Raw genomic sequence first — 27711 nt, forward strand, 5'->3', positions numbered from 1 at the left:
ATGGCTCACCTGAAGCAGACTTTTTCATCTCTTTTCAAATGCTTTAGGGAGACACCATCTCTCTTTCTGGGACTGGTGAGGTGGGACAGCTGCCTAGACACCGATGAAGAGCACGTGAATTTTGCTAAAAGCGATGAACTGAACAGAGCTCACAACGAGAACAGAGAGAGAGAGGAGCCAGATGGACCCCTGAAATTTGAGCTCGATATTTGTCACCAAGATCCAGAATACAAGTCCCCAGCTCCCTTGCCACATGCCCAGGTCAAACTGATCACCAGCTGGGAAGCAGGATGGAATGTAACAAATGCCATTCAGGTAACCTTTTATTTCCACATTTATTCCACTCATCATTTGAAAAACCTGGCCATCACTTAGTCTGCTCTATTTTACTTAGCTGTACCATCATTTTGCGTATTCTAAAAGGTTTCTGTGAATTTATTACTCACGTATTTGAATCTTTCTGCATAAGATTAGCACTCTGATAAAAGAGTTCCAAAGGGAAAAACTATACATATGTTATCTGAAGTATAAAAAGTGTTTAAATTAGGTGAAATTGAAAAGGTGGTGATAGCACCTGTTTTGGCATTGCCAACATTATCTTTAACAAGCATATTTGAATTCAGTGACAGAGATGTTTGATAGAAATGTGAGGTAAACATCTAATAAAAAGAGGATGGTAAGAGCCAGACTGACGTCAGACATAAATTTACTGATATGTAAGTTAAACTAGAAATAAATTGAAGCACGAAGCACAAGAAGTGTAATAATACTTGTCAGTGTTAAAGAAAATAGGTTGAATAGACTGTAAGCATTTGGTCCCAGCATTCTGTGTGGAATTTGAGTATCTTTCCAAATCCTTAAATTTAGCATTAAATGTTTCAGAATCTTTTTCTCACTTTTCATGATTCATTTCCTTACATAATTCTGTCATTACCACTAACTTTCTGTCTGACATAGTAAGAAGAAAGCAGCATCCACAGATACATCTAGTCCCAGTATCTGTTGCTAAAACACTTTTTATGCCACTTTAATTATAGAAAAATAATCCTTCCAGTGTCACACAAGTCTGACTATGCAGATGAACATTTGTTTACATATCCAGTGCATCCCTCAGCTCTGCAAAGGATGAGAAGAAGGACATATTTCTAACCCTGATGTATTTTCAAACATGAGCACCACCACATGAGAGCCGGTGCAATAACAGGGCACTGTAGCATATCATACTCTGAAAGTGTTCAGCTGTGAATAAAAGTGTGAAGTCCTAAAATACCCCAGCTGCATTCTAGTAACGCATTTTATCTTCAATCTCCCTCAACAGCATTGAGTCAGGACAGGACTCTGGGATGAGAGCCCATTGTCTCTCTAGAGTCAATTTTGCATTCGATTTCACCGAAGCCAAGATTTTATTCTGGAAGTCAGTTTTGTCAATATTTGCTATGTGACCTTTTGGCAAATCACATTCCCTAACTCATTGTTTTCCTTCCTGAAAAACAAAAAATAATAATGTCTCTGTAAGTACACCAAAGTGCCAAAAAATCCTAAATACTGTCGTGTACAAAATTACTGTTAATTATTAATAATATAGCCTTCAGTTAAAAAATAGACTGATAACTCATTTTAAAACACAATCAAATATGCAGTTGCCTATTTAAAATCAGGACAAATTCAAGCTAAATTATCCAAAACAGACTCTCAGCATGCTGAGTGTTGCCTACTATGGCTCTCATTTGGTAAAATATTTTAGAAGTTAGCATTTAAAAGCAGTTAGCTACAGCTGAATTGAGGTTTCTGCCTAAGGCAGGCTGAGGTTGCAAAACCTCATGGAAACTGCAGTTTCATTAATAGTAAAACCAAAGTGCCCTAATGACACGTTATTAAATCGTTTGCATGTGTAACCATATATGTGAATCTATGTACACATATTCGTACTATTCCTGTTTCCAAATACCTGGGATTGGGAGCAAGTAAATTGGTTTAAAAACAAAGCTGAGAAAGGAAAGGGGAAAGGCAGGAGAGGAGAGAGAGGAGAATATTGAATGGGCATCTGTCAGTAGAAAATAAAGAGTTTGAAGAAATTTCTATGAATAGCTTTGAGAAGAAAGAGTTGGGAACAGAATGATTAAAACAATGTAAACGTTCTTGACTGGTGAAGACCATCGTTGATAAAATGACAGTTGTTTTGCCCTACCCAGAGGAAAGGGCAGAAGTGTTTTGCATGGTAATTAGAGGTAAAATTTCAGTAGAATTTTGAAGCATTCTGAATGGTTATTCCCATGAATACAATTAGTCTAAAAATGAAACTATTTTGCAATCCAGATTTATTATGGGAACAATTAAATATTTGGTCTCTGAAATGAAATACAAGGGTTTTCTCACAGCATTTTAAATATCTGTCTTTTCAAACAAAGAAGAAGATTTTTTTATTTTGTTCTTAACTTGAACTGAAAAAATATGCACTTTTGGTGCTGATACTGTATGTGTAAATGATTGCTTCAGACATTTAAGTTTCCAGGGAAACATGTTTCGTATTCCAGTACTGCACAGGCAAATCACAACCTGTGTTTGGTTAATCTAGATGAGGACAGAGACCATAAAGCTGAGTTAATTCAAATGGGAAAATGTACAGCATCATCTGGCAGAGAGATGCAAGGTGCACTTGTTTGTATGTAGCAGTAAAAGGCCAAAATTATTTGTAATGACTTGTACAGTGGTGCTGGATAGATAAGCAATGCAATAGTCACAAAGAGGAAGGTAGTTAAATTCTAATGGTACAGTATTTCACAGCAGAGCCAAAGGACAATAAGGACTATTTATTTGCCAGTCACATTTAGTAGGATTTTGCAAACACTATGGAGAAAGCCAAACTAAAAGAAAAAGGCATTTTTTATATTATATCATGAAGAGGCACAAAAGAATGGAGAAAAAACTAGAGAGAAAGAGACGTGAAATAATGGAAAGAAGCGAAATTATGTTTATCTCACCTATAATTTATACTTTTGTAATTTATAACTGTAATTTATACCATTGTGAGTCAATCTCCACTTAAGTCTTGGAAGGACCTAAGATTGAAAAAGTCAACCACTTTACCAGAAAGCTTCAAGTGACTTTCAGTACTATAATGCCTGAACAATCTTTAATACAGGCTAATATAATTACACAATTTTTCTCTGAATGTTTGGTAGAACATGATGTATCAAATCTGGCTCAAAAGCAGCCCAGCAGCAAAAAACCAAGGGATGTTGGCCAAAGCAGCTAAACATGAGCCAGCTGTGCCCAGGTGGCCAAGAAGACCAATAAGGGGGCTGTATAAGCAATAGTGTGGCCAGCAGGACCAGGCCAGTGATTGTCCCTCTGTACTGGCCATGGGGGAGCCACTCCTCAAATCCTGTGCTCAGTTTTGGGCCCCTCACTACAAGAGTGACATTGAGGTGCTGGAGTGTGTCCAGAGAAGGGCAACAGAGAAAGGTCTGGAGCACAAATCCTGTGAGGAGCAGCTGAGGGAGCTGGGGGTGTTTATCCTGGAGAAAAGGAAGCTCAGAGGAGATCTTGTGACTTTCTACAGCTACCTGAAAGGAAGTTGTAGCCAGGTGAGGCTACTCAGGCAACCAGTGACAGAATGAGAGTACAAAGCCTCAAGCTGTGCCAGAGAGGTTCAGGTTGAACATTAGGAATTACTTCTTCACTTCAAGAATTGACAAGCATTAGAGCAATCTGCCCAGGGAGGTGATGGAGTCACTATCCCTGAAGATGTTCAAGAGACAACTGGACATGGCACTCAGTGTCTTGGTGCCAAGGTGGTGATTGGTGAAAGGTTGGACTTGGTGATCTTAGAGATCTTTTCCAACTAAAACGATGCTGTGAAATCATACTGAATGTTCTCTTTGATTCAATATATCTGATACCTAATGTTGCCAACATTCATATCTTTCCTTTTGTAAAAAATTAGGTTGTACAAAGATTAGAAATACCTGTAGCAGGCCATATTTTCCTGTTCCATGATCAGAGAAACAATAGGCTGCTTGACTACTGTAAGTGCTTCTAGGAATAACAATACTTAAATTAGCATTATTAATCATTATTTTTCAATGTGTCAATAGTAAATTACCAATTATTACAGTAGTAATAATAAGTATTCTCATTATATTTATGTTCTATATTATACATTCACTTAGAAAAGACTCAAGACTTCAATAATCATAATATTAAAACCTGAATATCCATATATCTTTCACTGCAGGCCTTTAGAACCATATTTCTGTACTGGGTCCCAATTTAGTTCATTTTAACTTAGGTAACTGCAACTCCTAAATACTTAACTGGAAAACACACTGATGCTGAGGAACAGAATTAGTAGACATGCCTCTAAAGATATAGAGGCAAACATTAGAGGGGTGTCTAAACACCCCTCGCATTAAGCTTTACTGACACAAAATTTAAACATTTTCTAAATATAAATATGTACATGCTTGTGTGCTTAGAAAGCAGTCATTAGATGTATAATGATATAAATCCTCTCATCCTGAACCTTAAATAATTTAGTCATGTTTGGATAAATAGCCACTTGGATTTTAACGGCAGCATTTGATCTTAAGTATTTATTTTCCACATGTGAGAACAAGGGTCAATCTTTTCTTGAGCATAAAGCAGTAACTTTCTGAATTATACATTATATATTAAAGCTGAAGGCATATGCATTGAAGCTAAAGTCATACTCTGAACTAAATTATAGACATCTGAGAGAAACTAACTTCTGCATTTCATATCAAGATGTGGTACTGAGAATTGAAGGGAGATGCCCAAAGCTGATATCTAAATTAGGACCAGAAATTAATTCAAGTTTCCAAATGAAACATCAAAAAATGACAGCAGAAAGTAAAATTCCAAGATACTGAGACTATTGTGGTGCACATAAAAATTCCAAATAGTGAGTATGATTTTAGCTGAAATGCACAGGCAGTACTGGCAAATTTATTTTTCCAAGACTTGCAACCACAAACCCTTATAGTCAGAACTGCAGACCCCAAAAAATCCTGGTGAGAGCCATCTAAATTCAGATCTGTTTTTTTCTATGATAGAATGTCACCATTATGCAATTCAATTGATAAAAGATATATTTTAGGGGAGAAGACTCTGTAACAAATGTTTGTGCCCTGGTTTTCCCTTCTGATTTTCTCTTGATGGAAAAAAAAGATTCCAGACATACATCACTACTTTGTATAACGTTTTATTTCAGCTCAGACCCTGTGGTAGGCTTCTTTTGTGCACGTATTCATAGAGTACAGAGAAGGCTGCATTCAGGATATATATCTTCTCTATCCCCAACCCTATTTCTTATCACAAAAGCTCTTTATCAAAAATGTGCTATCCTGCAACAAAGAAATAACATCTAATTCAGAGAAATCTCTTTATTTGACAGGTAAGCACAGTGTAGCAGACTGGTTTTGAGTTAACTAACTGCCATTCCCATAAATCTCATTAGACAATGCACTTCATCAGTCTGCTTTTTCCTTGGTCAGCTACAAACATTGAAAAAAGTTATGAAGACAGAACTCCTAAACACAGAGGGGTGGCTCATCGAGAATTGTTCCAGAAATAAATATTTGGATAATTCTCATGGGATATAAGTTGCTGTTTTGTAGGTTTGGACTTTTGTGTCGTTTGTCACATTATTTGGGCAATGATCAGGTGTGAGAGAGGGAGTGTTGAGTGGATTTACATCAGCATAGTCTACTGTAGCTATTATGGACTGTCCGATCAGTTTTCCTAAGCCCCTCCATATCAGATTTTTCATCAAATAGAAGCTGTGATATAATATAACTAGTCCACAAAATTATTCCTTGGACATACAGATAGTCCCAGCATACAGACTACTGGTTCAGAAAGCACCATACTAGCTCTTGAAGCCCAGAAAAAAGTACATGTATTACACAAGCAACAAAGTATTGCAAAGTATTGCAATTCTTTAAGTCTTCTAGGTGTTAAAATGACATATTTTAATATCTTTAGATGTGAAAGCAGTCCTTAGATCATGCTTATCCTCACCATGTGTTCAAAACGGCATTTCTTAAAAGATGAGTCACTAGAGAGTTACAGGAGGTGTCTCTCTCTGCGTCTCCTTCATAAATTATTCTAATAGTATCAGTATTTTGGCTATGACTGATATACTTTATTATATAATTTATTATATTGATCTATTTTAAGCTAATTAGCATATGTGATTTCTATCTCACATGAGATGAGAAGGAAACATTCTAAAGCATAATAATCAAAAACCCCGTGGAATTTAATATGCAACCTCAGCCTTAAATCTGAATACTTCATTTCACTGAGTATAAGATAGATATATTTTAAAATATTTATTCATAACCAATAGCTTATTTTATATCTTTAATAGATTTTTTTTTGAGTTTTACAGATGTACCTGTCTAATGTCTCATTATTTTGAAAACAGTAGCCAGAAGTACTGCTGAGCTTAAAGAAATATGAATAATTCTGTTCAGAACCTCAAATTATAACCTTATATTTAAAGAAAGTATTTATTTGACACTTGATTTTTAGCAATGTCGATTATCATTTCCAACAACTTTAGCAGAAAGTCTTCTTGGTTTGTACCTCTGAAATCAGTGTATTTCAGCATCAAAATTTCAAAGCCAAAATATTATCTTCGGTTTACTCCTAACAGCAGTTAAATCACTTCAATGCATAGTATACTTATCCTGGGGTTAATGTTCAGTTTGTCACAGACTGGTAAAGAAAGTGCTGGAGAATTTGCAAATGGCTATTTCTTGTAAGTGAAGACTTCTTGTTGACTGTTCAGTTGTCATATAAATTTGAAAATTGTTTCATCTGGAAAATCAACTACTACTAATCTTTTAGAACAGCTATTTTATAGATGCAAGTCCTCCTACATGAAGCAGGTGTTTATAGAAATTGTGAGTATGTAAAAGGACAAAAGAACTAGTAAGTAAGCATGCAGTAGTGTAGCAAGTAAACTGGGAGAGACCAGCTCAACTCTCCTCCTTATAGTGGTACTTTCCACCAAGTAATAACATGAACTTTTGCATTAACTGGAATTTGCAAGTTGTTTTAGCATGCTGCCAAATTCAGCTTGCCAGTAGATGTCCCTAGTGAGGACAAAAAGTCATAGAGTAACAGGAGATCCTGAGAGGAAAGGGAGCCCTAAGGCCCCATCCTTGGGTCCTTGTGCCAGTACCTGCAAGCTGCAGTGCATGGTCCTGCCTCCAACAGAGTTCCTTGGGTGGAAGCATTGGAGGAGTCTGCCAGTGTTTGAACTATTTTATATCTTGCTCAGCTTAAGTACTTCTCCATCCAAGTGCTTTACATCCTGCCATTAGTCAAAGGTCAACTACTATTAGTGGTGTTACTAGAGCTTAATAGACAGTCTGTCAAGTTGCAGAGTATTATTTACCTGCTCATTTACATATATTTGCGAAAAGGGTGTGTTCATTTCCCTTTCTCCCGTAACACATATGAAATAAATGGTACATGTAAGAACCTCAGAAACCTGAACATTGTGCCTCCTGCTCCCAGGCCTCTTTTTTGTTTTTTATTTCATCATTAAGGAATCTTCAGAGCACCCTGGAGATGGCCTGCTCTGGTGGTGTTAACGCCTAAAAAAAGCTTTGCGTTGGTACACAGATAACTTAGAAGTGCACACACACACACACACACACTACACCATTCTTTTTATTTTTCACTGAAACAATTGTTTATAAGGCAAAGTCCTACATGAATTAATACACAGGGTCACAACCAGCTTCCTCTTCTCTGTTGTCCCTAACAGGGCACACAGCTAATGCTGGCAGTCTCTCCTGAATTCCTGCCTCATGCTTTCCTCCCTGAGGTCATTGCTTGCACCAGGCTCAGGCTCCTGGGGCTCTACAGACACAGCTGATAGACACCACATCCTTCCCCACCAGTGGGAGTGTGGGACTGAAGCAGAGTGTGTTTTCCTGGACCAGTTCAACTTCACATCTTATTTAGATCCTGCTGCTGCATACATGAAATACTGGTCTGTCTTTCCAGCAGTCAAGCAGCTGAACAGAGCTCCTTGTCTTCTATCCAGTGCATGCCCACATCAGAATTCTTTCACTGCCTAAGTCCTTGTCCTTGCTACCATGCAGACCTATCGTCTGGCCTCATCTTTCAGGCCTCTTTCTACATCCTCAGACTGCATCCATGTCCTGCTTATTTTTACTGTAAAACCACACTAGGACATAGTCTGGTTTACCAATCCACAATGCTAAAACTGATCTGAGCATTTATAAATCCCCATCTAGATCACAGTAACACACTTTTCCCTAACCTTTCCAAGCTCATTCCACGTATATCCACCTGGAAAACTGATGCAGTATCATAACTGGTGAGACCATCAGCTCTTGCAAGAAACTCTTCAACCATCAAATCAAATGTAAGCTGCTCATCTTTTCTATAATAATCTACCATTTTTCTTCCTGCTATTGACTTCAATTTTCAATTTGGTAAATACTTAAACAAGCATTCCCCTGAACTTATATGAAGATATTCCTCTGATACTCTTAGAAATGCCCTTTTGATGAGAATTGCACAGTTATAAGCTACATTGAAACTACCATTTGCTCTCTTGACTCACAGTATCTGGTATTGAACTCAAGGTTTCCTCGACTCCCCTCTCTGCCTGTATTTGTGTCCTGGTTTAGGGCAAATTTGGGGGGAAACTTCCAAAGGGGTCCCTCTAGAAAGCAGTTTCAAGCAGCCCCTCCCCCAACTGGTTAGGGAAAAGACTTCCCTGGAGAAAAGTGGAAAAAACCTGTGTATTTAGCAAGCAAAGTATACACAAGTATAAAATATGAATATTAAACAATGGAACCTCTCACTGTTCGGAAGAGATGGCAAATTCAGAAGTCCCTGCCGTGGGTGTAGCTCGGCTCCCTCAGTCTCCCTCAGTCCCTCCTGAGCTGGAAAATCCCACGTCCCAGCCCTGGTGGGACACAGGTGTGAGCTCCTGGTGTTCTTCTGGCTTTTCAGTCCAGAGCAGGTTTGAACAGTTCCAAGAAAAAGCCACAGCCTGGGGAACTTCTCTGCCTCAGATAGTAAAAAACAAAACAAAATAAAACCCCCCAACCCCCATCCCCTACCCCCCCACCAAGGAAAAAAAAAAAAAAAAGAAAAACCCACCAAGCCTAACTATGTCTGTGCGGACTGCAGACAGCACAGTCCAGGAGAGAGAATGCAGAGGAGCAAGTGCAGTCTCTGATAACAAACTCTACACTTCTTCTTTCCTCTTTCACTCTCAGAACCAGTCTTAGAGGTGCAGAACTTAATACCCAGCACAAACAGGACAGACTATTGGGGATACAAGCATCATAAAGTCACCCCAGGACAATTTGTTTCTTGTTATCTTCCCCCTGCATTTTCAATACTTTGAAGAGGAGACCGTCTTTTTGTGCTTTGTTTGCACACTGTTTTACACAATGGGATTACATTCAAGGACTTCCAGGTGCTCCAATAATGAAAATAATTTTAAAAGTGAGTCTCAAAATGTTTCCTATTTTACAAAAACTCTTTACAAAATAATGATTGTTTAAATGTAGCCTGAGATAAATCAGCTTGACATTTGATTCAGTTTCCTTTCTTTTCTCTATAAGGAATTGATTCTCATAACTAGTGAGATTCATTGTAGGGGTTGAGCACAAGATAAATTAGCAAAAGAATGTGATAAGAGTGCCTTTAGAATATTCAGCCATAAAAATGGGCATTCCATCTTAAAAACCCAGATGGCCAAGAAAGAAAATGACAGAAATAGGATATCAAAGATAAATATATAGTGGCATTATGAAAATTATACTCTGAAACAATAAATGTTACCAAAAACAAAGGATCGAGTAACTGTCAGCTGCTTGAAAGCAAGGATCCCTTTATTCCATGAACAACCCAATGTGCCATGACTTGTTGCAGAACAAGGATCTCTGGCTCCCTCAGGTGAAGGGAATAGCTGATATACTTTGCCACTATACTAAAATCAAAATAATCTACCATACTTTTTGGTGTCATCAATCCCTGTGAGCATTTTTAACATGCTGTATTAAAACAGATGGTGTAATTTCTCCTTCTCTTTTTTAATTTCATGGCAGGTCACATGGTATTTAAATATGCTGTTATTAGGTAACTTTGAATTTCTGTATCTGTTATACTTGGCTAGTTTATTATTGTGATGTTATATTTGACAGTTAACTTTCAAAGCAAAGACTAAATCACCTACTATAATCATTCACCTTTCTATGGCTGAGATAATTTGTATACTTGTTCCTCTCTATAGCATATGCCATTGACCAGCCATCACTACTGGAAAACATTCTTCTTTAAAATGTTCTTTCTGCCCTTATTCTTAAACTTATGAGGTATGCAACCTCAGCAAATTTGCATTAATAAACCATATTGAGTCATATAACTCCTCCCAGGATAACATTCCTTCCAAGAGAGCAAGAACAGAGTGACAGGCAGCAGAAAGTAAAATATTTTGTCATATGGTATTCCTTTCCTGTTTTTTTTTTCTAAACTTCCTTTACTTCTATTAGCAAATGTGCAGAAGATAACTTATTTTTTAATGACGTAAAAGAGTGAGCCATAGGGTTCATCATGGAATAAAAGTTGACAAGCTCAGCACTTGTAAGTGCATATGAGAATTTAATGCTGAAAGTAAAGGACATCTGAATTATTAAAATGTGCTGATAGAATCAGAAATAGTGATGTTTCTCTTGCAGACTTTCCATATGGCAAAGCTTCTTCCACATAATCCATAGATAGTTAATCTACAGTTTACTTCAGTGCATATAATTCCTGACAGCAGTAGATTCACTGAAATGGTACAAGCTCTGTCTGAATAAGCAAATGGAGCTATTTGAGGAAATAAAAAGCCCTAAATACAGATTATACACTGTTTTGAATATGATATATTGTAACCTAGGTTTAACACAGTAACGTGTATAAAAAATTTTACACCCAAAGCTTAATAAAAGAAATTGTCTTCTATTTGTATGTCTTTTTCCTCTTCTCCCCACATACACCATGTTTCTTGGAAGGCAGTGTTTCTCTGTATTCTTGGCCAGTGGCACTAGTTTTGCCATATGTACAATGCTGTGTTACTAAATAGCTAACGAAAAAAAAGAAATTTAATATTTACTTCTCAAAAATGTAAACATATGAGTCAAAGTGAGGAAACATTCACTTCAGCTTATACACACAGACTGCTATCCATTTCAGTTTCTCTCAGTCCATTTCTTGAATTGACACAAGTAACAGCACCAGTAGATGATCGTATTTTGTAGTCTCTACAGCAAACATTTTTTGTTGTTTTATATTATCAGTAGCAATGGCCATTTCAGGCCTTTTTCTTTACTCTACATGGGTATTTCTGTTCATGATTTTTGTTGCTGTTTTCCCCTCCAGAATTATGTTGATTCAGGCTAGTTCCTGCCTGATAAGCAGAGTACTTTTTTCTTTTCAGTTTTAAAACCATTCTAATTTAATTATTTCAGACTAAGTCTGGATATTTCAGAAACTGTGAGTAGTTCTACTGAAGCGTGAAAAAATGTGGATTGAGAATAAGAATCATGTGCAATATAAGCTCAATAAGAAATTTGTTTCTTTTGTTTATAAGAAGTTATCTATTTTTTTCTGTTACAATGCATGTTATTGCTCTCAATTTACTGTCACTAGAAGTTGGCACTGAAGTTTATTCTATATCACTACATTTTGAACCCGTTCTCTTGTATCATTGTCTGCATGATTTCTGCAGCTCCAAATGACATTTCCTCAACCACATTCCCTTGAGGGACTTGAAAATCTCCTTCTAAGATTTAATTGGAATCTGGAGTTTAAAATAAGTTCTCCACTCCTGCTCTTTTTGCCTTTACTTGCCTGCTGATTTCTTTCACTTTGGCTGGAAAACCAACTGCTCTCAGACAGAGTTCTTCCTTTTATATTTTTTGTTGTTGTCATCTCAGGCTAAAAATAAAATACCTGTACAAAACTGAAGGCTTCCCTCTGCTCCCTGGCTGGGATTTCAGAGACTCTTGACTATCTCCTAAATTGTGAGGAGCTGCCATTCCACCCCTGAAGGTTTCCTTTCCTAATCAGAAAGCTGCATAATGCATACTTTCCCTCTAGCTTCCTCCTTATTCCTGTCTTATGCTTAGAGTTAGTTTTTTTCATATCCAGTCATTTTTCCTTATAGCCTCTTGCCCATCATATTTTCCCACCCCTTTGTTTCTGCCTCATATGGTTCACAGCCTTATGTTCTAATGTTCTGCACTTTACCTGATGGCTCCTTTTTGCCCTCCTCCTGCCTCCCCTGGTGCAGTCATGTTACCAAATTATCCAGCTTCTTCCTCTTCCTTTGCTCTTCGAGGACACGCCACCATCTCATGGCCTTTGAGCTGGCTCTACAGATGACAGAGTGACACAGGCATCTCTGATGGAGCTTCCCACACCTGAAACAAGTGCCCTACACTGTGGGAACAAGTAGTCACCTGGTGATCCTAATATTTATCCATCCTTTCTTGAGTAACCTATAATCCCTTCCTAGTCAGCTATTTTGTGATTCTGTGATTAGCTTAACTTTTTGCTACGTTTAGGAAGGAAAATTAAGAATCCTGTTCCTAGTAAGAGTGCATCAAAGCAAGGCAGATTTGTCATGTGTGTCTCCTCTGCATTCATTGAATGTCTGTTTTAGACAGAAGTTGGGTAAGGTTAGCCCAATTCATAAATGCCAAGAAGTGATAATTTCCTTGGGTACCAAAGACAGTAAAGAAAGTAGTCACTTTAGTAACTTCAATTATAGCCACTGAGTTTTCACCTACAATTAATTAATTACACCTTGTTAATAAATTTTGATTTTGCTAAAAATTTGAATGTAAGAAATTAATGTTAATTAGGAGAAAGGAACAGAAACTAAATGCAGCCTTGAAATCAATTTCTCAAATATGAAATCACTACAGATCTCAGCACCAAAGTATGAACAAAGGAGAGATCCAAAAGAGCTGAGAAGTTTTCTCTGCACTATCAGAATGTCTCAGGTTAAGGAAAAAAACAAAACTCTTTTTTTTATATACAAACTTTTACAGCAATTGCATAGTTAACTTTGATTTAATAATGAAAGTACTGTTTTTATTTATTCCATACAGACAGCTTTTGTATGTAAAAGTTAAGAATAAACCTGAGGTCCTCATCAAAGGTCAAAAATCATCAAGATCCTGTTTGTTCCCTCAGCTTTTGTCTTTCCAGTGCAACTGTGGACTATAAAAATAAATTATAAAAAAAAAAAGGGGGGAAACAAAACAAAACAGACGACACAGAAAAGGAATATTAGTTATTCTGTAGCTCCAGTCCTTTTTTCATCGGTCAGTAGAGGTCAAGGACCTCTATCACGGTCTGTACAATAGAATGAGAAATACCTCTGCAAGCAGTGACACTTCAAGTATTTTACATCTAGAGACCTTAAAAAAAGGTGTTTTCAATGTGTATTTTATATGTCATATGCCTGCTTTCACAATCTATAACCATATTAATTATTTTCTTTTTGTGTAGAGTTTGCTTAACTTTGCTTTTATGATGATTACTCACAGCATGCCATAAAACCCATTCATATTTATTTTCTGACTTTTATTTTTATTTTTTGTTATTAATTATACATGTTTGGGAATATTTGTCTAATCTATTTGAATTAGCGGAATTATTCTACTTTGCTAAACATTAGGAATTACGAAATTGTAGGGCAGAGACACCTCCATTACGTGGATTCATTTGCAATCTCAGTTTTATTTGTATCTGTGCATGAAGAACAATCAGGCAGAAAAATCAGTTGCTACATCTTTTATCTGAAAGGTAGAAGCCTTCAGAGGTGCCACTGAAGTTTAAGTGAGATTAAGAGAGGAAAAGCAGTAAGAATTTGTTGTCTATACACAGCCTAATGGTAAACCAGCATTTTTTTCTCACATATTCCAGAGGAATACAGTATGATACTCTGCATGATATTATTGATTCCCAGAAACCAAACATAATCCTACACCACTATTTCTGTTTTTCATCAAGACTATTAACTATATTCTCCCCAGGCTGTGCTCTAAGACATATTTCGCCTTTACATACTGAACTCTAGAAGTCATTACAGCTTGAGTAAGAATCTACCTAAATTTGGTGGTTAAGTCTGTGGATAATATCAGGATAATATCAGCCAGGAGAGGATTCAGTCACCTTTTATTCACAACAAATCCTGTGCCAGTGTTCTGAAAATATAGCTCAGCTTCTAGTAATGTAACCTGGCTTCCTTTTCAACTCTCAGAAGTGAATAAGGTTTTTCCCAATGCAAAGTTCTGTGTAGTATGGTGTTGTTTTCTTGTCTTGTTTTCTTCATTTCCTCTTCAGCATTGCTTGTTAAAAGTGACAGGAACTGTGGCTTGGCCAATCCAGGCAGCATTCAAGAAAACTCCTAATGAGCCAAATGCTTTTTCACAGCCTGAGTTTGAACTTTCTATGCACTTTATTTCTTCCTTTTGTTATATCAGTGAACATTCAAATATAGTTATTTGATTCCCCTCTGCTTTTCTTTCCTTGTAGTCTCCCAAAGCCCCCCTCTGCTTCCCCTCAAGTTCTTTTGGCCATACATTCATGGAACTCACTTACATGTTGCTGTACTGGATGTTTGGACCTCTTGCCTGCATTCAGGTGAAATCCTGGTCTATAATGAGAGAAATAAGTAAGCAGCCAGGGAGTCCATGTTGCTCACCACAACTGACTTTTAGAATAATGTTTGTTTTAGCTTTAACTGCCTTACTTTTTTCATCTCTTTTTCCTCTTTGATACATAACACATAATAAGAACCCTCATTCTTTTTATGAAAGCCTTCTTTCTCCTTTGGGACCGAGCAAAATAATGTTTTCTTAAAAGGTAATTTGCCTGGGAAATTTTCTTTGTATGATTCAGTTCATTCTTGCAGAGAGCTCTGGATTTATGCAAACTAACATTTTCCATCAAACCATGAGGAATTAAGCATCAAGCATACTTCAGTTTGTGGCAAATATTTAAACCAATAGTAAAGCCTATGGGAGCAGCTGTCACATTTAATAGCAGCAGTTCCCCCACCCCCACTCCTTATTTTCCCAGACATATTCTTTCCTCTGTCCACTTTTCTTATCTTTAGGAGATTCTTAAGACTAATATGTCCACTAAAAATAGAAAAAAATCAGTGGCTTCTGTCAGTCAAATGGACACATGCATTTTGCTGTGCAGACCATGCAGCTTCTTTACCTGCTTACCTTATCACAGTATCTTCTGCACAGTCTATATCTGCCTTATCATCTACTTATGGTACCAGGATTGACAGGTAAGCACTTCTAAAGTTTCTGTCAGTATATAAGGAAATTGAAGGCATTAATCACAGAATAAACACCTTAGTCACTGTCCTCTCTGCAGCTGAAACAGGCTGGCACTGGCAGAGAGAAAGAATAAGAAAAATCAGGAAAAACAAGATTTCTGATGTCTAATTCAACCATCCCTGAAGTTAAAGAAAGATTTTTCACTGACATTAGGGGAGATGGATCTGCTGCTAAGGTCAGACAGGCCACAGACAATATTTGAAGTTTTCCACAGAAAAGCTCATAGTATTTTTGAATTCAAACTCAGTTGAGCTGTGAACAAACTATGAAGCGAGAGGGAAGTAGATGAATTCTTTTCCTGACATCTGTAGAGCAGTGCCAGGAGTTTGGGTAGCTGGTCAGGGAAATGACAATTCTTATTGCTGAGAAGTAATAGGATATAACTGATATTGCAAATACATGATGATCTATGCAGCCAGAATTTAAAAATAATTACATAAAGCATGTTTACCTAAAAGGAACAGGAAAAAGAAATTAGAGTGGCACTCTATGTTAGACTCTCTATGTTAGAGAGATGATTATCTGTATTAGAGCTATTGTCTGGAAAGAAAAATTGTACTGTTCTTGGTGACTTCAGTACTAAAGACCTATGGTAGACATTGTATGCAGTATGCAGTAAAACATCATTGAAGTTTCTAAGAATTATAGATGATAATTATCTAACACAAAAGGTATTGAACCTAGCATAAGATAATTCTCTTTTGGGCCTCATTAAATTGGATAAAGAGGAACAAATTGGAGGATCTAATTACATTAATTATTGGAAAACAGAGGACAGTAATATATCTACTTAGTACTTAAAAAGTGAATTTTTCAAACCTGGAGAAAATTATGAGAGAAAATTGATTAGGAAGAATAAATACAGGCAGCCCATTGAGAAAGAAACTTTAAAGTTGTTCAACAAGAATTTATGAGCTGTCCAGCAGCTACACCTCATAATTAAGGAATCGATAAAAATGTGTTAATACCCCTCTTACTTCAGGAGTGAGGTGGATGCATAAATTATTTTTTTAAATATATATAGCAAAAGGGAGAAATAAAAGGTGAGAGTAATAATCACATGTTATGAACAGTAACAAAGGGAGGAAATAATGCATCTCCCAGTAATTAGGGCAATAAGAAAACAATTTTTAGGAATTAGGGAAAAAAAAGGCTAGGTTTAGTGTAAAAATTTGAGATACTAATAATGGCAAAAAAATAAGTATAAATGGAAGTATGTGTCTATTTATATGACTATGTATGCTTGTCTGAAAGTACCAGCAGAACAAAGTTAAAAGAGAAGTTATGTGTTAACTGCTAGGGAGGAGCATATAAGAGATTTCATTTAAAAGGAGAGGTAGAAAAACTTACCTATAAAACATGCAGATAAAATAAACAACACTTCTGTTAAAAGTCAAGAATTTTGCTAAATATTTATGAGGGATGAGACAAAATAATGAGGCAAAATATCTAAAACTGCATCTGTTCCAGAAGAGTATAGAAGGTAAATCAAAAACCTGTTTGTCATCACTATCCAAGGTGAACACCAGAGACATAATGAGCACTGGACTGATGGCATCCCTTGTCCCTCTTGGTGTGCACAAACGATCCTGGACAATCACTTAGAAACAGACACCAGCATAGGTGGAGCTAAGAATGGGAAAAATTAACTCAGAGATTTCCTAATGAAGGATCGCCTTCATCTTCTCTGAGATCTCTCACTGAATTTTCCAACACTGATTTCCTACATTAGTAGACAGAGGTTCTAAGGCTCTTCTTAATTCTGAAAAATAGATGTAGCTGTTCATAAGTAGTTCCTGAGAACCAGGAGGACATGCTCATAGTATAGGAGAAGAGTGTGGTGTTTTGTAATTTTTCAGGATAGGCTCGACACTATTTTGCATAAGACATTGAAAAGTTAAATCTCAGAATTTCTACAGTGTGTGCACTCTTCATTCTCAGCATGGATATCTCTGAAAGGAAATTCATCTCAGCTCTGCTAATTACCTTTCTTAAGATAGATGTGAATTTTAAATTGATGTGCCTAATTTTTCCAAGGTTAGACTTGGAGAATTAACTATGAGATAACCACATTTAAAATGGGTGTTAAAATGTATCTCAATAGAATTTTGAAGGCAGAATGCCCAGCAAGTTTTCACTTGGGAGACATAACAAAAGACACATCTGACCAGGTAATATTCTTATTCAATTGCTACTACATGTGGAATTTTCAGGAGATTCTGGATATCATCCCAATATTTTAAAAACCATAGAAATCCCAACTAGTGAAACCTGGCAACAATGCTGAGAAAAATAATGTAATTGTTACTACAGGTTTTAATTGATAGAGAATAAAAAGTTAGAAATATAATTAGTGTCAATCATTATGTTTCTGGAGAAAGAGTTCTTACAGTCCTTATTAAACGCTCTTCAAATAATTCTTTTATGACATTGTAATTAAGGCAGTAAAAGATAAATAATATATTTACGATTTTAAAAGGAATTTTGACACATTAATACACAACATGCTGATTTAAAAATTAGTGCAACCACAAAGTACATCTTAAATGGATTAACAGCTGCCTAAATGGCAGGTTCCAAAAAAGTAACTGTCAATTGTCAAAGGAGGGAGTTTCTACTAGTGTTTAGGAGGTTGCCTGGTGGAATAATCAGCATCTCGTCCAGTATTATTCAGTGTAGTCAACAGTGGTTTGGAAGAAGATACAAAATCACTGATGATCACAGTGATGGCTGAGAAAGGAGAAAGACCATGGAGATCAACAAGCAAGTAGCTTTCTTATCATGGCATGAGATTACGGAATTTGATATGTTTTTAAATTTATTGCTAATAAAGTTTTTTCTCTGTATAAATACCACAGCAACCAAGGCTTACATCTGTTTGGGAAACTTATTTATTTCAAATAGCAACAGATGTTAAACAACATAATTAAATATGTTGTGGAATTGTACTGAGAAGCAGGGATCTTAAATTTATCTTCCTGCTCTTCCAAGAAAATTCAGGTAGTACACTTTCCGGTATAGTTTCTGTCTAACTCATGTTCCTGCAAGGAATCAAATGCATAGTTGGGGAAAATAGTCAGACTCAAATGAACCATTCCAGTGGAGTAACTACAGATGGTGAGAAAGGCAATCAGAGCAAATTTGGCAGTCTGGCATATCAGCATGTATTCTGCATATAGGAGAGTTGTCCTAACGGAATAATTTTCAGTTAAATTCTTCATTTCTTAATTTATTTTTTCATATGATTAAGTCTTAAAGTGAAACAATTTTGTCTATCTTTTTTTTTTTTTAGCATTGCTTTTCACTCCATTTAATTACTCTGTCTTTTGGCATGTCTCGACTCTGACTGCGATTTGATCTTCTTTACTTTTTAATCACCTTTCAATTTGCTTTGTTTTCCAAAATGTCAGATTTCAGGTTAAAACAACTTATGAAACAGAATATTTTACTTGGGTCTAAAAGCTTTAAAACTGAATATTAAGGAATTCTGATATTTTTCTCTGAGTGCCTGTCCATGCTCACTTTGCAATTTTTTAAAACACATTTTATTCCTTGGGGAGGTGCTTGCCCTGAGATAAAGGAGTATGATATGATATGATATGATATGATATGATATGATATCATATCATATCATATCATATATCATATCATATCATATCAATCATACTGCTATAATAATAGCAGAAAGCCCATTTTTCACATTCAGCACTGGTCCAGATGTTAGGTATTTTTAAATGAGCAGCCAGCCTTGCTGGTGTGGGAAACATACACTGGTAATTCAAACACTGTAGTCAAACCATCAGCAAACTGTTTTCATGTACAGCTGGAATTTGGAATTCCTGTTCTCCTTGTATTTTTCCAACACCAATTGTAAGTGGATTGGTGATTCCTGGTAACACCTATCATGCCTGGATGCTTCTGCTTGGGAGTATTCTGACAAGGCAAAGAGCTGCTAGCTGATTCTGACATTTTCTTTCACGCCCTTTCTTCTCTTTGCTATTTGTTCAAAGGCTGGTCACCAGCTGAGTTCTCTAAGTTCTGCATTGGCTCAGCTGCCTACAGCTAAGTGTGCTCTGGGTGTTTGACAAGGACCTCCACCCAGGCACACTGACTGACAAAGAGCAGTGCACTTTCATCCTCAGTTTGGGGTGAAAATAGCCAAGTCTTGCAAGCTTGTCTTGGGACACAAGGGAAGACGCTGCCTGCTGGGCAAGTTTGGGCTCCCTTCCCACCCAGGGTGGATGGAGTGATGATAAATAACTCAACCACTCAAGATGCTCTACAGAAGAAGATTGTTTCAAAAACTCCATCTCCTCTGTCCCCAGATGTATGACTCCTTTTCCCCATGATATTCTGCTCCACAAACAGATTACCTTAAAAGAGCTTATTTAGAGCTAACACATTTGACTTTGCTCTAGAACAGTTGGAAATAAAACCACTCAGACTCGAACACTTCCAAGATGGAATGCTGAAACTAAGAGTTATGAGGCAATTTAGAGAACAGTTCCTTTTGCTGCTTATTTTTAACTGATGCTTCTCAGCTAAGGCTGTCTGTGCCATAATTTGGACACGAGAACACAGGATCAGAAGATTCAATAAATGTGAATGCTGGGGCCAGGCTGGACAAAATGGGAAATGACAAACGGTGCAAGAATTACCTGAGTCCCTTTTCCACTAACAAGGAATCAGCGAAATATTGCCATACTCTATGTGCATTCTCTGTGCACTCATTTCTCATGAAAGGGGCACAAAAGGTACCTTCATCAACACCTATGAGAGTATTTCTTTACGGAGGAGGAATTTTCCACATAAAAGTCACTTTTAGCAATGCTCTAAAGTTGCTGAACAGCTGCAAGCCAGAGAATACAGACTGATGCCCATGCCTGTTGTATTACATTGACAAAATAATTTATTAAAGATATCTCTTTTTTTAGCTAAACTATTTAAAGTTGATAATGTTCAGGAAATTGTCCTAACAAAAAGTATTGCTTTGGAAAGGTAAGAACAGGAGAGCAGGTACAAAATGAGTTTTGAAGTCTAGAGAAATTACATTTGTTCTTTGAGTTCTTGTGACTATCAATAACATTTTTGATTATTTTGTAGAATTTTGTTATTACTACTTTTTATTTTAAATAGAAAAAAGTTCCTGGAAAGGAGAAAAAGCACTGTCCTTTCACTACAGACATAGTTACCATGTTGGCATGTTCAGTGTTTTCTCATTTCTCTTTACTAGCCATGCTCTCCAAAAAGCTGCAAAACCAGTTATGTCCACAATGCTTGTTTTCATTAGTAATTGAGAGCTGGAGTTTACAAACTCTGGAAAAAAAGATGTCAAAGACACCAGCTGAAATAAAAACTAAGAGTTTCTGTAGAAATGTTTAATTTAGAAATTCTAAACTCTAAACTTTGGGATAGACAACCACTGATACATAATTTTAAGAAAAAGAAATATATAGGCAAAAATGGGTTTGTTTAATAAGGTCTGAACTCAAAAAATGAAAAAAAAAAAAATCAACCCAAAAACCCCCACCTCTATCATCCGGTGGGTGGTGTTAGGTACTGAATCAAATTATTTCGTGTAAACAACAGCAAGATGTTAGAGGTCAGAATGGTGTTATGTTCTGATTAAACTAACAATTAAGCATGGAAAAGCAGGCACCTTTGGGGAGGACTGTAAATGGCCGTGATAACATCTCTCAGAGTCTTCTGCTTTGGTTTAGGCTGAGGCTGGTTGTCCTCAACAGACTGAGTTCAGCAAGGGAGAAGCCATTGTGTGGGCCAGGCCTGTGCTGACACTTACCTGCAGCTTAAATATACAGTGACCCTTAGGGTCAACAGATACCCTTTGAACTCCCAGCTGCAGATTAGACAGCAAAATAATAACGCTGTGAATATGGAAGAAATGAGATGAGCTTGGTAGAAACTGCAAGGAACTGAGAAAACATCCTTGTTCTTATGTTAATATCAAAGACGACTCTGTGGCTTCATCTTCTTGATTTTTTCATAGACTTGGTTTATTTGTGATGCTTTTAAACTCAATCTATTATATAAATGTTCTCCAAGGATTGCTTCCATAAGAAAGAAACCAAATTCAGTTGTTAAGGCAGCTATCTAATTTTCCAGTCAGTGAAAACTGTGATTAAAAATGACATCATATCAAAAGCTGCTGTTACATTTGTTACATCTGCAGGCCGGACACAGACATATATCTAATATTTTTAAGAAAATAGGCTGCTTGATGGCAAAAATGGTAGAATTTTGAACAGTTATGTGAAGTTCATGTTCAAAAGAAATGCTAATTACACTGCAAGGTAATTGGGTGATGAGACCTGTATAAGAATAGAGACATTGAGAGGAGAGATTTGAGTGACTAAGTACCACAAGCTGTGTAGTTGAACATGCCAGCTCCTAAATGAAATGGCATCTGTGACTTATGAAAAACCAATGCTGTAAATTAAGTAATGGAAAATAACCAAAAAATGTATCTAGTAAATGACTTTATTATTATTTCAGTAATAATAACTGAGGTACTCCTGTTTCAGCACATAAAGGCATAGACCTTTCCAAATGAAATATATTAGTGCATTAATTCTTCCAACTCTAATTCAATTGAATGCTGAATATACCTGCTTCTAGAGTGAAGCCTGGTGAATTAGGCAATGCTGCTCTTTCAATAGGTACTCAATTGGCTTAGAGAAAAAACACTGCTCTAATTTAAGGACTTCTTTCTTTCGTGATTGATGCTCACCCCACAATCTGAAAAGAACAGCAATTTTGTGGCTAGAAGAGGAGAAGAATATTTTTTATATAGTGATGATTATTTGGTGCTTTAAAAAATGCCTGTCTTCAGAGCCCTCTTTATGGATCAGGCTTGGGAGTACTTGAATCAATTAAAAGTAGAATGCTAGGTGTAAGCCCTACAAACCTGAGACAGGGATCTGCCTTGTTAATGAGCTCCATCAGAGATGGGCTCCTAGACTGTGTTCACAGAAACTGTCTGATAGGCATAAAAACTGAGGAAATTGATGGAAAACACCAGAAGCATGCCTGAAACTCTGGTTCCCCACGTGGTCTTGTGATCATGATTGTTGATGGTAAAGCCTAAGATTAGGATTTATACCATTAAGCTCATCTCTTCTGCTTTGGCTTCTGAAGGTCAATAGCACTACTTACTCAGGAAGTGAGAGGCAAGTGGGTCAACCCTTCTGAGGGGAGGGATTTCTGTCAGGGGTTCAAAGGTTTTGCAGAGAGAATAGGGTTGCTCAGGTCTGGTCAGAAATAGAATCTAGGTGTGTGGTCCAAATCAACTCCTTCTGTCAGGCCAGAATAAAAAAGATGAGCAAAAAACCTGAAATTTCATCATGTCATAGGTGCAGTAAGAAATATTGAGGTAAAAATTTCTGCAGAACTACTTGTATTTCTGCATAACTGTATTTTGTTTCCTCCTTACCTTTCTTCAGTCGTCTTGAATAAAAATGCCTGACCAGTCTGACTCGTGCTCAATTCCTAATTTCAGGTTTGTAACATAAAAAGAAATGTCACAAAAGCATCTTTCTTAAATTGGATGTTTTTATTAATAAGTACTCTTAAAGGGTTTTGTTGGCTTTGTGCTGATGGAAATGAAACCACATAGAAGTGTAATTTGTCCCTGAATACAGAGAAGAAAGAAGGAAAAAGACAAAAACTTAGCAAGAGCAAAGGCCACATGAGGCGGACAGAAGCTGCGGAGGAAGCACAAACATAGTCTGACGCACTCTAATGCCATTTTCTCTCCAGAGGTCTGTTAAAAATTTTTAGGCTGAAGAGAATTGTCCTTACTGAATCTATCTACACTGCTATTTTTAATTGGAGTGAAACTTGTACAGATGATGCTAAAGATGCTTAATTTTACTGATACTGAACCTGTTTCATTAATATGCACATTGACTGAATAACTAACTACGAGCCTTCTAAAATGTGCTTCTAATCACATCAGCATTAAATATTAACTAGAAAGCTGACTCTATCATTCAGTCATATCCTCATTTTCCCAGCTTATCATTACATGTGTGTTGATAGAAGTAGTTACTTTTGCCGGTAATTTCATTTATCATAAATAAACACATTTCTTATAGTTGTTACCTACTTAGCAGAATGGAGCAGTACTTACACCATGCAGGTGTCATGAAAGCAATGTTCAGTGGAGGATGGGTTTGGGGTGCAACTTCTAGTAAACATTTTGCCCAAGGGATTTTGTGCTATCTTTTCTCTCTCTTTTTCCTCTTCAGGGAATATTTGTCCTAGGATTGCCGTATGCTCTCCTCCACAGTGGATACAGTGGTCTACTTCTTATTGTCTTGGCTGCAGCATTCTGCTGTTACACAGGCAAAATTCTAATTGCTTGCTTGTATGAAGAAAATGAAAATGGACAACTGATAAGAGTGAGAGACACGTACGAAGATATTGCAAATGCCTGCTGCAAAAAGCTGTCTCCCAATCTAGGTGGCATGGTTGTCAATGTGACCCAAGTGGTGGAACTGATCATGACGTGTATTTTGTATCTGGTTGTTAGTGGGAACTTGCTATCACACAGTTTTCCGTATGTACCCGTGACTGAGAAAACTTGGTCTGTATTTGCATTTGTTACTCTGTTGCCTTGTATATTTATCAGAACTCTCAAAATTGTTTCCAAACTCAGCCAGCTTTGCTCTTTGGTTCATTTTGTTATCATCTTTGTAGTGATAACTTATTGTCTCACACAGATGCATCAATGGTCCTGGGCAAAATTCAGACTCTCCCTTGAGTTTGAGAACTTCTTGGTCTCTGTAGGGGTGATCATTTTCAGTTACACTTCACAAATATTTCTACCCACACTTGAAGGCAATATGAAAAACCCAAGGGAATTTAGGTGTATGCTAAATTGGACTCACTTTTTTGCCTGTATATTGAAAACAACCTTTGCACTTACTGCTTTCTTGAGCTGGGGTGAAAAGACAAAGGAAGTTATTACTGACAACCTGCCATCATTTCTTGAAACCCCAGTGAATTTATGTCTCTTAACCAAGGCTCTTCTTTCTTACCCTTTGCCCTTTTTTGCAGCCACAGAAATTGTGTATTCTTGTATTTCTAAAGACAACCATTCCAATTATAGGTCTCCACTACTTGCTCTGACTGTAAGAGGTTCATTTCTCTTGTTAACTCTGTTGATGGCCATGTTCACACCACATTTTGCCCTGTTGATGGGTTTGTCAGGCAGTGTAACAGGTGCTGCTATGACTTTTCTTCTTCCTTCTCTCTTCCATTTAAAACTTAAATGGAAAAAACTGTCCTTCTTAGAGAAATGTGCAGATATTTCTGTTTTTATTTTGGGCTTCCTTTGTAGCCTTGCAGGCATAGTTTGCTCAATAAAAGGGCTCCTTGAAGTATTTGGAGGAGTGTAAAAGATTTCCTGAAAGACAAATAAAGAGCAAATCTTATGAATCCTTTTACCCTGTTAGTATATATGAGATTTTATCACTAGGTAGAATTTAGCATATGCTTAAATGTTTGCAGATTCAGGTCTTTAACTGGAAAATTATGTATCTTTAAGCAAACTGGAAAATAACATTCATAGCAAAAGAGTACAAAATTAGTCCTCTTTAAAACTTGAAAAGAAAGGTGTTGGAGATGGTTTAAGATGAAAATAATTGTAAATAATCCTACATGGTTTTAGTCATGCATGACATGCACATCCTGAAATTACTACTGTAAGTGATTTCACTAATTTAACCAGAATTCTTCATAGGACTAGATACTGTTCAGTCTCAAAGCCATCAAAACTACCTTACAGGATGTGAGATTACAGAATAACAGAATTCTATTATTAGATCTATTATTGAAAATGGATGAAATATTATTTCACCTCATTGACAGACTGTAATTCAACATGTGAACAGAACAAATCAGCGGATTTTGGTTTTTATGTAAGACAAATTCTACTACTTGTTTTTTAAATGAATAGGCAAAAAGAGATCTCAGTTTAGAACAGCTTTGAAATCGTGCTTTTATCATGACTTCAAATGGGAATACAGTCAGAGTAAAAGGGGCATTCTAACAGTTCAAAGTCATGAAAAAGAGAATTTTTTCTGAAATAAGCTATAGCCAGTGACTGCAGCTTTTCTGCAAGTCTAACTCCTAAGATTCATGTCTCTGCAATGCAGCTACTCTATTGGTTGGGTTACTAGAAGTCTTTCTGGTAGCATGAAAATGTTAACATGCAGTTCACTTTCCCTCTTAGGCAAGAAATTTCTTTGATCTGTGTATTTTATCTGATTCTATTAAAAGCTCAGTGGAGTAAATCAAGTTCAATAAACAGACACATTTCCTGTACAATTTGGTAGATCTTTAGCTTTAACAGATATTGGCTTAATAAAAAGATCAGCATTGCAATGTATTTCACATTAGTGATAAAACATTATGACAAGAAGCAGTCTAATCAGAGTGCTCTAATGAATACATATTATCTTATCATACTAAATCTCTGTTATAATACATAATTAAAGTAATTATTTCAAAAAAGGAAATGTGCATTTTTGTTATGAACAATTTCCCACAACCTTGTACTGCGTCATATGGAAAAGTCTTTGAATGTCAGCGTAAGACTGGGTGACAAAGAGCCCAGCAGTGTCTGCTTAACTGAGTTATTTTTGCTATGTAGCTTCTCAGCATTAATGCTTCTATCCTGCATGAGCAACAGTTGCCTCTCAAGGCTGATTTGCTGAATGATAAAAAACAGGCAACTAAACTAAAGAGGGGAGTTCTGGAAAGCCTTGTATGCCACCCTGTTCCTTCCTTGTCTGCTAGTGTATGTCTGTCATGTATAATAGTGATGAAAAGTTTATTAAAACAGGTTAATTGCACTACAACATTATCAAGAAAACTGAAAATAACTAGTATCTCTGAATTTTATTACTTCTTCCTGCAGTGGGTCAAATTCTGCACTCAAATCCACAACAATTTGAATGATATTAAAACTTGTGCTGGAACAAATAGGAGACTTTTTAATCTTATATAAAATGCCAAAAATGCATTGCTCATTGAAAGAGTTGAAAGTTTATTATTACTGCTATGACATAGTCAGAAAGATATTATTACTTGGATGATATTAATCAAAGGATTTCATTACTTTTTGTGTGGAGAAGTTTCAAAGATAAACAAATACATAGGAACAGTATTTGTTCTGTTTATCCTGTCTAAATCCCTAAGGACAGAGGGAGGTTGTCCAAAGAGTTTTGTAAAAATTCTTTCAGTTACTTTGCTTAGAAATTCTCCAAAAAACAAAACCCAACTCTTCTATCTCTTAGTTTTATTTAATGTGTTTTGTCTCTAACTCTTTAGAAAATCTTGAGATTGCCTCAGTGCATTTGCTGTTGGGGAAAGCTTGAAAACCAAGATAGGCAATTTATTTTATGGCAGTTTTTGGAACTCCCTACCTCATCACTTTAGTTGTATTTTCTTCTCTTAGCCTTTTCAAGAAGTCAGTGTCCAGTCCTTTCAAGCCAAAGACTGTCATTCCCCACTTAATCATGCTCTGTCTTATGTAAGATCTTTCCTACAAGGATAAATGTTTCCTGCTTTATAAAATATGTCCTACTATTTTCCTTATTTAATCATTTATGTAATTTCTGTTAACATCATGGAAACAGCAAGGGTTATGATTAACAAGCCAATACAACTGTAAAGGCACAAAAATGAAAGTCATCTAAGTGTAAGGCCTCAAGAAGTCACTTACAAAAGGCACTAGATTACGAGGGAAAGCACAGTTCAAGACTTTCTGTGGCAAACACTCAGCAATTTTGAAGTGTGCCATTGTTGTGGGACACAGAAGATGCATGAGCTTTGCTTTAAAGCCATGCCCAGACATCTTGATGAGAAACTGTCTTCTGGGCTCAAGATTAAGTGAACCTCCAACCTGGAAAGGCAGAGATGCATATACACACCCCACAGACCAAGCCTGAATGTGCTGCTTAGCACTTGATAAAGACAAATATCCATGATGTAAGGCTAACTCACTGGATTTAATTTCCTAAAACACACAGTTGCATATTTTTAGATACAAACTTATTTCTGAACATTTTCCAATGGCAAAATACTATTAATAGGATACATAAAACATTTGCAACTTTCTATATTAGACATTAAAATAAAATCTATAGAATATGTTTAGAGAATCTGGAAAGGTGGTGTTATCATAAATTATGAACCAAGAGGATCTGCATTCATCTAAGTAATGACTACTTGGAATTTTTTGTCACTAAAT

General features: G+C 36.5%; 1 protein-coding gene across 1 annotated transcript; it reads left to right on the top strand.

Annotated features, from left to right (window-relative positions):
* On the top strand, nt 1–25078 carry LOC106851865 (vesicular inhibitory amino acid transporter-like). The gene is made up of 2 exons (XM_014874142.2): nt 1–315; nt 23702–25078. The coding sequence occupies exons 1-2, from the start codon at nt 1–3 to the stop codon at nt 24851–24853; spliced, it is 1467 nt and encodes a 488-aa protein (XP_014729628.1). The 3' UTR covers nt 24854–25078.
* Nucleotides 25079–27711: the final 2633 nt, after the last annotated feature.

The sequence above is a fragment of the Sturnus vulgaris genome, chromosome 3, assembly GCF_052056855.1.
Source record: "Sturnus vulgaris isolate bStuVul1 chromosome 3, bStuVul1.hap1, whole genome shotgun sequence".
NCBI lineage: Eukaryota > Metazoa > Chordata > Aves > Passeriformes > Sturnidae > Sturnus > Sturnus vulgaris.

Coding starts and splice junctions, on each gene's coding strand:
- LOC106851865 (XM_014874142.2), top strand. CDS start 1: ATGGCTCACCTGAAGCAGACTTTTTCATCTCTTTTCAAATGCTTTAGG. Junction 316..23,701: donor ATGTAACAAATGCCATTCAG/GTAACCTTTTAT, acceptor TTTCCTCTTCAG/GGAATATTTGTCCTAGGATT.